The sequence below is a fragment of the Panthera uncia genome, chromosome D1 (genome assembly GCF_023721935.1).
Source record: "Panthera uncia isolate 11264 chromosome D1, Puncia_PCG_1.0, whole genome shotgun sequence".
NCBI classification, from domain to species: Eukaryota; Metazoa; Chordata; class Mammalia; order Carnivora; family Felidae; genus Panthera; species Panthera uncia.
Genome location: NC_064808.1, coordinates 88,685,913 through 88,698,743, shown reverse-complemented (window position 1 = coordinate 88,698,743; position 12,831 = coordinate 88,685,913). Strand labels below are relative to the sequence as shown.

Here is a 12,831-nt window from a genome sequence, read left to right as displayed (position 1 = left end):
ATCCAGAGGTCTGTCAGCTGTCAAATGAATAATCAAAATGTGGCATATTCATACAATGGAATACTACTTGCCAATAAAAGGAAATTCAGTACTGATACATGCTGCAGCATGAATGACCTTAGCATAATGTATGCTAAGTAGGAGCCATTTACAAAAGACCCCATACTAGATGATTCCATTCATACAGAATGTCCAGAATAGGGAAACCTGTTAGAAAAAGTATAGTAGTACTTGTTGAGGGCTGGAGCATGGATGGAGGGCAGCTGGGTGATATTTAAAGGTACCTGGTTTCTTTTTGATATGATGAAATGTCCTAACATTGACTGTGGCGACAGTTGCGATATTTGTGAATCTAAAAATTATCATTGAATTTACACTTCAAATAAGTGAACTGTATGTCATGAAAATTGCATCTCAGCACAGCTGTAGAAATAAAGGTAAAAGGATAGAAAACAGGTATGATTCAAACACCGATCAATAGAAAGTGAGAGTGGCTATATCAATATCTGATAAAGTACACTTGAGAACAGGGAGGAAAGAAAACATAATTTCTTAATGTCTAAAAAATAATCCAAAATACTGTCATATAAAGAGTCAATTAAAGAGTATATAGCCAGAAAATACAAGGGAAAATGTTATTGGAAATGTGTCAGCTAATTAATTTAAAAAATGTTATCTTTCTGGGGGAGAAAAAAAAAGAAGGAAAGAGAACTCATGAGGAAAAAGAGTACTGTGTCTGACTAGGATGATTGGTCTGTGGATGAAGAAGTTCTGTTTCCAGCTAGGATGTAATGTTGTCATGCCCTCTATTGTCTTGGCCATAGCCTTCTCTAATCTATCACCATGGTCTCCTGAGAACAGAAAACATGATTTTGCTAGCTGGATGAGTTATGATTGAAAGTAATGAGATTTAAAGTCAGTGTCATTAAGTGTATACCTACCAAATGTACCAGACTGGGGCCACTAATTATCTTTGGATGAAGATTTATTATTAGCCTGAAAGCGTAGTTGTGGGTTAGTGTCAGTTGCATTAGAGGAGCAATTATCAAACCTTTTGGTCTCAAGACTTCCTTTATACGCCTAAAAATTTTTGAGAATCTCAAACAACTTTTGTTCTTGTGAAGTATATCTGTCAATATTCACTGTATTAAAAATTGAGAAATGTTTAGGGGCACCTGGGTGGCTCAGTCGATTAAGCATCTGACTTCAGCTCGGATCATGATCTCACCGTTCGTGGGTTCGGGTCCCGCGTCGGGCTCTGTGCTGACAGCTCAAGGCCTAGAGCCTGTTTGGGATTCTGTGTCTCTCTCTCTCTGTCTGCCCCACACTCACTCATGCTCTCTCTCTGTCTCTCAAAAATAAACGGTAAAAAAAAAAAATTGAGAAATGTTTAAAAATAGCAATAAACCAGGGCGCCTGGGTGGCTCAGTTGGTTAAGCATCTAACTCTTGATTTTGGCTCAAGTTATAATGTCACAGTCCTGGGATTGAGCCCCACGTCGGGCTCTGTGCTGACAGTAAGGAGCCTAATTGGGATTCTCTCTCTCCCACTCTGTGTACCTCTCCTTTGCTCAAGCTCTCTTTCAAAATAACAAAGTTTAAAAAAAAGTGACAATAAACCTATTACATGTTAACATAACTAACATGTTTGTGAAAAATATATTTTCCAAAACAAAAATAAATTAGTGAAAAGAATAGTATTGTTTCACACTTCTACAAATCTCTTTAAGGTCTGGCTTAATCAAAAACAGTTGGAGTCTCATATCTGTGTTCTATAGTGTGTGTTGTTTTGGTGTAAGTATGTGGAAAAAATCAGGTCTCACAGATACGTAGTTGAAAAAGAAAGTATTTTAATAGTCTTTTTAGATAATTATAGATATTTATTGTTGATACTACACTAAAAACTAGGTAAGTAGTGGCTTCCTTCCTTAAGATTAATAGCAATAGGGAATCTGAAGTCAAATCCATATTAATAGGAATATGGAATCTGAACTTCTCCTATTTTGTTGCATTAAAATCCGCAATCCATCTTGCATTTATTTATTTTTTTTTAATTGTTTATTTTTGGGAGAGAGAGAACGAATGTGAGCAGGGGAAGGGCAGAGAAAGAGGTCGACAGAAGATCCAAAGTGGGCTCTGCGCTGACAGCAAAGAGTCCAGATGCAGGGCTCAAACCCGTGACCGCGAGATCATGACCTGAGCCGAAGTCAGACACTCAACCGACTGAGCCACCCAGGTGCCCCGCCATCTTGCATTTAGGATGAACCTTTCCCCCATCTTTCACCCTTTTGCAATATCGTGCATTTGTCATTTGGAAAATATTGGTTCGCTGAGTTATATATATCTTCTAGATACTGACACATTTCACTACAGCGGCAACAAAATTGCATCCATTAATGACACCACCCATCCCTCACAGAGGTATCTGGAAGCAGTCAAGCTCATGGTGGCAGAATAAGGTTTTCTAAAATTCTGGTTTTTGCTTGAAAGCTCAACTTTTGTCATTGGCAGCCATGACAGCAATGCTCCGTTGTTTTCCTCGAAACGGCAGGCTCACTTTATTTTTGCAACATTGCCTGAGAAAACCCAAATCTGAATAACTGTAGTGTGTCTGTCATTCATTCAAGTAAAAATAACGTTTGATGAGAACAGGTGGCCAGTTGAGTTTACAGCTCGACCACACAAGTGTTTTGCCTGGAGACAGCCATCATACTTCAGTCTGCAGCACCTGTGCTCTGTGCAGAGCTCCTGTTTCTTCACACAGACTTTTAAGCAGACATGTGCTCAAGGAGCAAGGTTTAATACAGTTAGTAATTTTTACTGTTTCGTTAAGGGCATTCTTAAGGGAAACTGAGTTTTTTTTCTTACTGTAGGTCTTTGGTAGTGAAGAATACAGTGATCACTGGCACAGCTTGGTTCCGCTGTCTGGATTCACACTAAGGCACCAACAGTTTTACCCACCATTGCTTTTGTACCATCAGTGCAAATATCAGCACAGTTTAAAAGACAAAAATCACCTTAATATTATTATGAAAATAATTTTACTTTTCAGACTCATTAAAGGATATTAGAGATACATGGGGTCCATGGGCCACATTTTGAAAACCACTTTAATAGAGGATATGTAAGAAAAAAATAACAGGCAACCCAGAGGCTTTAAGAAAAAGATACACTGGGGCGCCTGGGAAGCTCAGTCGGTTAAGTGTCCGACTTCGACTCAGATCATGATCTCACGGTTCCTGAGTTCAATCCCCGCATTGGGCTCTCTGCTGTCAGCACAGAGTCTGCTTTAGAATCCTCTGTTCCCCTCTCTCTGCCCCTCCCTCACTCATGCATGCTTTCTCTCTCAAAATAAATAAATAAACTTAAAGCCAAATTTTAAAAAGACACACACACAAACTTGGAAATTTGAACACTAGGTATTTGATATTAAGGAATTCGTATTACTGCTTTTTTTTTTAGGTGTGATAGGTGGTATTGCAGTTTTGTTTTATATGTAAAGGGGAGTCCTTATCTTTTAGGGAACTGTTGAAGTATCTGCATGAAATGATGTTTGGGAATCGCTTCAGAAGAAATTCCACGAAGGGGAGAAGGTGGCAGGGTGTGGTAGAGGGCTTAGATGAAATAAGATGGGCCATGTGTGGTAATTGTTGAAACTGGATGATGGGTCTACAGGGGGCATTATGTTCTTTTTACTGTTACATGTTTTGAAAATGTCCTTTTTTTTTCTTTCTTTCTTTCTTTTTTTTTTTTTTTTTAAAAAGAATCTAACAGTAGTAACATGGCAGGGTTAATAGACCTGTCTACTGGGCCAGTTTTTTGTAAGGCGGTGACATTGTGCATTCAATGCAGAGAACTTGGGTTTCAGAATCAGACTTGGCATTTAAATGAACTAGGACCCTGGGAAAATCACTGAACTTCTCAGAATCTATTTTTGCACCTGTAAAAACTGGGCTAATACTGCTTAACTCATGTGAAGAACAAGTGAGATAATGTATATGAAGTGTTTGGCACATAGTAAATGTACTATAAATGGTCATAACCTTCGTTGGAAAGAGTCAGGATCTTGTTTCTTACTGTATCTGGTATCAGAAAGATGTGAGTTACAGGGTAAAAGGAAATGAAGTAGCACTGGATTCAATTCACTGTTTTAAATGAATGAGAACATGTCCTTAAAATTGTGTGGGAGTTTGGCATTTCCTTTGGACCATGGAACCTCCTTGTTTGTTTTCATTCCTTTGTCTTTGCTTAGACTGCTGGTGGGAAACTTAGTTCTAGGGTCACATGCTTTCAGGGAGAGAAGTGTTCGTTTTAAAGTCTGAGGAAATCAGTACAGCTGCAGAAGTCTCTCTCGTTCCTCTCAGTGTTGATATGCAAGATGTGATAATTTAAAGGAATAGAACTAAGAGATAGCTGAAATAAATGACCTATAACATTTATTCCCAGGCTTTGACCTTTTGTATTTCTTTCCTTAGAAGCAAGGAACTATTCCATACCCATGATTACCTACCTGATTGTATACTCAGGTGTTTTTATCTGTGTGCGTAATGATTAACTGGCTCTAGAATATACTATCATATGACTTTGTATGAATCAGAGTACAAAATGAAGATACAAAGCACAACAAGGAAGTTTTTAAAATCACTATAGTTTTTATTTCATTTGAAACTTAATTTTGCTTTTTTGAGTAGGTATTATGCACATTGCAGAAATCAAAATGATGTAAAAAGGTTTACATTATGTTGTGACATTTCACTCCCACCATGTCTTTGTCTATCTCCTCTTCCCACATTCACCCCTCCCCCATAGGTCACCACTCTTACTAGCTTTTTGAGCATCCTTCCAGTGTTCCTCTTTGTAATACAAGCAAATATTCTTACCTCACTACCTCCTCCATCCCCCATGTTAACAGGTACATTCTTTTTTAATTTTTTTAATAGATTTGTTTTAAGATTATTTATTTATTTTGAGAGAGAGAGAGCGCGCGCACAGGGGGGCCAGAGAGAGAGAAAGAGAATCCTAAGCAGGCTCTGCGTTGTCAGCACAGAGCCTCATGTGGGGGCTCATACTCACGAACCATGAGATCATGACCTGAGCCGAAGTCGGGTGCTTAACCAACTAAGCCACTCGGGCACCCCAGGTACGTTCTAAAGGTACTGTTCTGCACCTTGTTTGTTTTACTTAACAGTATATCCTGGAGATCTTTCCATACCGGCTTCCTTTATATGGGTTCTTGGCCATATCCGTCTCCTACATGTGGATACTTCGCTTGTTTCCAGTTTTTTACTACTACAGATAACAGAGCAGTGATAATCTTGTATATGTCATTTCATTTGTTTGAAGTATATCTGTGGGATATATTCCCCGAAATAGAACTGCAAGACTGTAGGGTAATTGGGTTGTAATTTTGGTAGATATTACAGGGGCATCATATTTTTGGTAAGTGTGATTATAGGTTCTTCACAGTTTCTGATCAGATCGTTCATTCTGATAAAGTGTTAGAGTCCCCAATTGGTTGTCTGTGGGTTGCTAGTATGTGATGTAATTATTAATGCCATTATGTAATGAAAACGGACAAGTTGAAAAACATGACCCACATTCTTAGCCACATAAATATGGTCTATAGCATCTAGTTAGCCCTAGAAGAGGATCTTTGAGCACGCTGATGAATGAGAAGCCTGTCTAGTGGTAGATACAGCATGGAATAGTGATTGGTAGACAAGATAAACTTCAAGATGTCTCACCATCAAATACAGAAGTACTGTTTCACCCCTGTGCTCCAGTTTTTCTACAGTTTAAATATTTACCATTTTTTGGTAGGTATAATTTTTAAAGAATGGATAGTTTTTAAAAATACCTGGAAAAATTAGGAAAAGAATTTGGCACGTGGAAGTGTATTTTATGAATCTGCTTATGTGGTTCCATGGAAACGGATTTTTCTCTGAGCATTGTGCTATTAGAAAGATACACAAAGGAAACCAGGAAGGTAGGGGGACTACTTTGAGGAAAAGCAGAAGGAGCTCATTATCTACCTGTCTAGCTGCTAATGGCAGTTGCTTGGAGTTTGAATGGGAAATATTGGCGCCTGTATGAACTAATTCTTGCTCTGATATTATCTACTGAAATAGTATTGCAGGAACAAGATAGGGATCAGGCATTTGTTGTAGCACATTACATAGTTACCTTCCCATTTGAAATTCCTGTGCCCCAGGGCCACTTTGTCTTTCAAGTTATAAAGCCACCTTCCTGGGGCGCCTAGGTGGCTCAGTCGGTTAAGCGGTTAAGCGTCTGACTTCGGCTCAGGTCATGATCTCACAGTTTGTGGGTTCTAGCCCAACGTCGGGCTCTGTGCTGATAGCTCAGAGCCTGGAGCCTGCTTTGGATTCCGTCTCCCTTTTTCTCTGTCCCTCCCCCACTCGTGTTTTTTGTCTCTCTCTCTCTCTCTCTCCCTCTCTCTCTCTCTCTCTTTCTCTCTCTCAAAAATAATAAACATTAAAAAAAAGTTTTTTTAATGAAAAAATAATAAAAATTACAAAAAATAAAGCCACTTCCTACCTGAGGTTTGTATTATAGTTCCTCATTAGTTCTTGACATTTACATACGTTTAGAATGAACCTGGGAAAGCACTTATTCAGATAAACCATATGTAAAGAAGTAGGATGTCTGTTTTTTTTTAACTCATTAGTGTTTGGTATTTTTAATAGTTGCAAAATGCATAATTTTGATAACCTTTGTTATACCCTAAGTATTTTTCCTAGCATATCTGTAAATGAATTCCTAAATTATGCTAGGGGAAAAAAACAGGCAGAGAGAAAAGTAAGCAGTTTTTCTTAAATCTATAAGCATCTGTAAAAAGCATCCAGGATTAGAAAAAGAGACACTAAACCACATTTTAGAGCTGTCTTTTAATCTATGAAAATGCTTATTTAGAGAACTTCTTTTTTTTGCATATGATGTAATAGTACCAATCACTTATTATGTGCTAGGCATTGTGCTAAGCATTTGGCATGTATCATCCTATTTTTCTTATAACTCTTTGAGGTAGACAGTATTTTATCCTTATTTTAAGTACAGAGTGTTCTCTTCAAAGATTTGCTGTATAATTGTTATTAAAACAAATGACCTACCAAAACACCTAGAATTAATTTTTCTCTTTCAAATCCCTCCCCAGAGAACTAGTAATGTTCGGTCCACATTTTTCAAAGACTGTTTATATGAAGTATTTGATGACTTGGAGTCAAAGATGGAAGATTCTGGAAAACAACTCCTTCAGTCAGTTCTCCACCTGATGGAAAATGGAGCCCTCGTATTAACTACAAATTTTGATAATCTCCTGGAACTGTATGCAGCTGATCAGGGAAAACAACTCGAATCCCTTGACCTTACTGATGAGAAAAAGGTAAAAAGTAAAGGATTAGTCTCTTCTTTGGGCTAATGATGGGTTGTGTCTTCAGAAAAACTATTTTCTAGTTGGTATATTATACATTTACTGGTATTTATGTCAAGGTAGAAAGGAAGATTCTTGTCTTTGGTTGGATTTTTATTTTTTTGGTTTTTGAGATAAAATCAACATGAAGTAAAATGCACAGACCTTAAAAGTGTTCAGTTCTGTGAGTTTTGACAGTTTCACCAAATTTCAAAGCAAGGTTATAAAAAGTCATTAGAACTGTAAGATCTCTGTAACATTTGCAAACATCAGGTGAGTGTAATACTGATTTAGATATCTTAGGATATATTCTTCATGACATTATTGGAAATGTATGAAAACTACTTTATGATGTCTGGAGAGCAACTTTCAAGCAAAGTGATAGCTGGGTTAAAGTTAATGTTCAGTGGAAACCTTGAGAGCCTTTTTTTTTTATTATTATTAATATAGTTCATACTGTACCCAAGCCATTTACCATGATATTATGTTGATCTAGGTCAACTAATAAGATGAGGCTTTTTTCTTAGACTGGTCACTTGAGTTTGTAATTTGAACTCTAGCACCAATAGGAGATTCTGTAGATCACCAACATTTACCTAATTGATGAAATACGGTGAAGCCATGAAAGGGAAAATATTTTTATCGCCATAAAAAGATGTCAGAGACATGATCAAAGAAGAAGAAGAAAAAAAAAAAAAAAAGAAAAAACCAGGTTGTAAAATGCCACCAGGTTTCATGTGCCCTGCTTTGTATTTTTGTAATTTTCCTTCTACACTTGGTTTTCCAAGGAACCTGTCTCTGTGTCCAACCTAGAGCCCAAATAACTAGAGTTTGGATAGAAAAGTGTTTCACCCACTGGCAGTGTCCCAGTACACTGTCTCTGCCAGAGAAGTAGCTACAATACCATTCTTGAGATTTCTTGTGATTTTGCTGACCTTGAAGTCAGGTTTTGAAAGGAAATCAAATGTTAAGGCTAGTATCAGACTTGCTATTTTCTTTGTCATTTTCATCTTGGAACCTCAAGATTTGCTTTGTATTTTTAGTTCACACGAGGGCCATATTGAAGTCTAGTGGTTAAAGCCATTGACTGGTAGTCAGAATGGGGCCTAGTGATATTCAGATTCAGTATCTCTCCGCCTATTTACTATTTTTCCTAACCCATACCTAATTTCTCTAGAATGTTAAGAGAATAAAATTATGCTTTCTCAGGGTCTTGAGTAAATGGAACCATGGCATCCAGGTGGCTATTGTTATCATTGTCCCTAAGTGACTGTTCTTCATTGGTAACCTTTTAGGTAACTCAGGCGAGACCGAAGTGATTCTTGTGTTGCTCATCAGCTGCACAAGAAACCACCCTAAACGCTGGAGCTTCAAACATTTTATTTGCCCATGATAATGTGAATGAGTGATCTGAGCTGGGCTTAGAGGCTCAGTTTGGCAGTCCTGCGGGTTTTACCGGTTACCCACATGGTTGCAGTCATCCGGGGGCTAGACTAAGGCTGGGTGGTGTCAGGTAGCCCTTGTTTCCATGTCTGGTGGTACAGGCAGTGGCTGGGCCACACATCTCTAGCGGGCTAGCCAAGGCTGCTTCACATGGTAGCTTGGGTTCCAAAAGCAGCAAAAGAGAAAGGAGACTCACGCCAACATTTTTGAAGTTGCTGCATGCATTGTGTTTGCTAACGCCACGTTGGCTGAAGCAGGCCAGTGGCCAAGCCTGGAGTAAGTGCGAAAAGGGACTACACAGGGCCTGGATACAAGGAGGCTTGATATCTTAGGGATCATTACTGAAACAGTCATCCATAGCTGTCATGTATATCACCAGTGGTAAGAGCCCTATCATTTCTGCAACTGATGACAAGTAATACCTAATTTTTGATGGCTACTTTCAAAGAGAAATCGCCAGACGTGCTTCTATCAGTCCTAACAGCCACACCCCAAATGGAAACTGAGGCCACATTGGGTTTTGCGTTCTTGCCCTGTGATATAAAGAGTTATGTCAGCAGCCTGATCCATCAAAACAGTCTCTTACCCATGGGGACCTTTAAGCAGGTGCTCAGCCCTGCCGACCTGGTTGAGCTATATTTGTGTTATATAGGTTCTAGAGTGGGCTCAGGAGAAGCGGAAGCTGAGCGTCTTACACATCCATGGAGTCTACACCAATCCTAGTGGCATTGTCCTGCACCCAGCAGGGTATCAGAATGTGCTCAGGAACACTGAAGTTATGGTGAGTAGTGCTGATCTTGCTGGTCTCAAGAAGGCCTTCCTGGGAAACCTCTAAATATACTGTTGGTCTTCATGGGATGACATTTTCCCTATGAGTTAAAACTGGAAGTTCAGACATTCTTTCTGTGCTTCTTAGCTTGTGGTTGTGCAGGCCATCTTCGGAATTTTGGAACGTCTCTTCAGGTATCAAGCCATGGGGTTTTACTTTATTCCTGATTGACAGCCAGCAGATGGCACTCTGTCATTGGCATCATCCTTGCATACAAAGAATACATTATTACCCTTCTTCATCCTTTAGTTTGTTATAGGATTAATAACCCTCTCTCTGCCAAAAACAATTTATGTACCTTTTTGCTGACCAATCACTCCTAGAACATACATTCTAGGAGACGGTGTGTGAACAGGGATGGGCTTATATTGAATTAACACACTTATTCACACTGCTCAGTGCAAAAATTGAAAAAAATTAGGTAGCGTGATAAAAAAGCTTTGTGGAAAAGCTTGTTGCTTTTTGGGGACACAAATTTTAGACTTGTTTATATGTATGTGTGAACACCAGAAACACTCTCTGGCCAGGGATATGTGGGGAAAATTCACTGGCCCCCAACTCTCCAACTCTGAGACTGGTATATACTGGCTGTTTTCAGGGCTGGATGATAGTATCTTTGCATGATGCAGCAAAAGAAAGACCAGGAAAAGCATAAGGGACTCTTTTCCACCTGTACTTTCCCTGACGTTGGCTTTAATTGCATCCATCATTGACATTGAGTGATCCATAAGCAGAATCATTTCTGATGTTTTTATATGTACGTATATATACATATACGTACATATACACACATATTGATGTTCTAAGTGTCTTAGCTTTTTTTGAGCAAATCTGGTGATGGAGTGATCTTCTCTGGTGATCCGTGGTTCAGTTTGTAAAGCAAAAAAAGAAAATATCCAGAAAATGGAAAGAGTAAGATATATTGAAAACTTCTCATTGCTTTATGGCCTCTGGGCACATAGGTCTGACAAATAAACTATATAGCCATTTGACCAGTGCCAACCCAGTGAAAGCCTGAATAGAGACTAGTAGAATGCTAGGTAAAGATAAAATTTTGGACTAGTCATCAACTTACAGGAATATACAGGATCAGACTCCTTTGTGGAATGAATATACCTTCTTAAATTTTCATTAAGTGATCATCACAGGCTGCTAAATGTAGTAGTTGTGAGCCTGCTGACTTTTTTGTTTTTGACATGCCTTGCGTGTGTCTTCACAGTGTCATTTCATATGTCGTTTCTTTTCCTGCAAGAGAGAGATTCAGAAACTGTATGAGAACAAGTCATTTCTTTTCCTGGGCTGTGGCTGGACTGTGGATGATACCACTTTCCAAGCCCTTTTTCTGGAGGCTGTGAAGCATAAATCTGACTTAGAACATTTCATGCTGGTTCGGAGAGGAGATGTGGATGAGTTCAAGAAGCTTCGAGAAAACATGCTGGACAAAGGAATTAAGGTCATCTCCTATGGAAATGAATATGCTGATCTCCCAGAATATTTCAGGCGCCTGACATGTGAGATCTCCACGAGGGGTAGATCAGGTAAGATGTATTTTGACACTGAGAATAACAGCTCCTTTTATGTATTTGTGGTGAGTAAAATCATTACCAACACAAGGACTATAATCCCAACCATATTATGAAGGGAGATCATGGTTAGTCTTTGCGTTAGACTAAGCTGCCATTTGGATATTAGGAAAGTGGACCAAGACATAGTCAAGCAGTTTAATATAGAAGTGGGAAGAATAAAAAAATCAGCCTAATTGTCAGTGAAATGCAATTAAAATTTAGATTGCAGGGCGCCTAGATGGCTCAGTCAGTTAAGCGTCCGACTCTTGGTTTTGGCTCAGGTCATGACCTCATGGTCTCATGAGTTCAGGCCCCACATTCTGGCCCTGTGCTGTGCTGGCAGTGCAAAGCCTGCGTAGGATTCTTACCTTCTCTCTGTCCCTCCCCCAGCTCATGCTGTCTCTGTCTCTCTCAAATAAACTTAAAAAAAAAAATAGGGGCACCTGGGTGGCTCAGTCCATTAAGCGTCTGCTTTCCTCAGGTGACATGATCTCATGGTTTATGGGTTCGAGCCCCGCATCTGGGCTGTAAGCCCAGAGCCTGGAGCCTGTTTGGGATTCTATCTGTCCTTCTCTCTCTGCCCCTCCCCCATTCGTGCTCTGCCTCTGTCTCTCTCACAAGTAAACATTAAAAAAAAGTTTTTTAATAAAAAAGTAAAATAATAAAATTTAGATTTCGAAATCAAAAAGAATGATAGATAACTCAGTTTTGGCTACAGCTATGAGGAAAGAAATGTAGTCACATCATGTTGGTGGGAAGGTAAAATTAGTACAGCTTTTCTGAAGGGGAAGTTTTGGAATATTGCTCAAAATTTAAAAACTTTTGACCTAGAAATCCCACTTGATGCAATTTATCTTACATATTTCTCCTAAGGAGATAATTAGACAATTGCACAGTTATACTACATAACTGCATAGAGATAACAGGTGCGGGAATGTAATCAGTTTTGAATATAATGGCCAAAAAAAAAAAAAAAAGGAAGCAACCTAAAATATTCCAGTTAATATGGAATTTGCAAATACATCAGCATTTTTTGATGAAACACAATCCATAAGAGGGAAAATTTTGTTGCCCAAAAAGACATCAGACACCTAACACTGTGCATAAAGAACAGCAGGTTGTAGAATGCCATGGTCCGTCCTATTCATACAGAATTGTAGATGTATTCTATTTTTGTTTGTGTCTGTATTGAGAAATATCTGGAATGATGTTTATTAAATTAACTGTGGTTTCTTTTTGGGGTAGGATATAAGGTGTTTCTTTTTTAGTATTTTTCTGTTAGCATTTCCAACAGTGATAAAGATATGTATTATCTTTACAAATAGAAAAAACACCTAAAATATTATTTGGAAACTGTTATGGTGGTATTAAACATAGAGGTTAGTGGTACCACTCGTTATTTTACCTCCAGCTTTTTTTTTTTTTTTTTTTAAGTTTATTTATTTTTAGAGGGAGGGAGAGAGAGCGAGTGAGCACGCATGCCCATAGGTGCGGGAGAGGGGCAGAGAGAGAGGGACAGAGATTCCAGGAACCCCTGCCTCCAGGTTCTGACAAAGCTAAATGGGGATA

General features: G+C 38.7%; 1 protein-coding gene across 3 annotated transcripts in view; it reads left to right on the top strand.

The window, feature by feature from the left end:
• Positions 1–12,831, top strand: part of FAM118B (family with sequence similarity 118 member B) — a 48,638-nt gene that overhangs the window by 30,157 nt on the left and 5,650 nt on the right. For 2 of the 3 annotated variants that reach the window (XM_049654687.1, XM_049654685.1), the window contains exons 4-6: positions 7,171–7,398; positions 9,521–9,649; positions 10,950–11,235. In XM_049654687.1, the coding sequence (XP_049510644.1) occupies positions 7,171–7,398; positions 9,521–9,649; positions 10,950–11,235 (643 nt within the window). Of the gene's footprint in view, positions 1–7,170; positions 7,399–9,520; positions 9,650–10,949; positions 12,696–12,831 lie in introns of those variants that run through there. The other variant, XM_049654684.1, reaches the window with a different exon arrangement.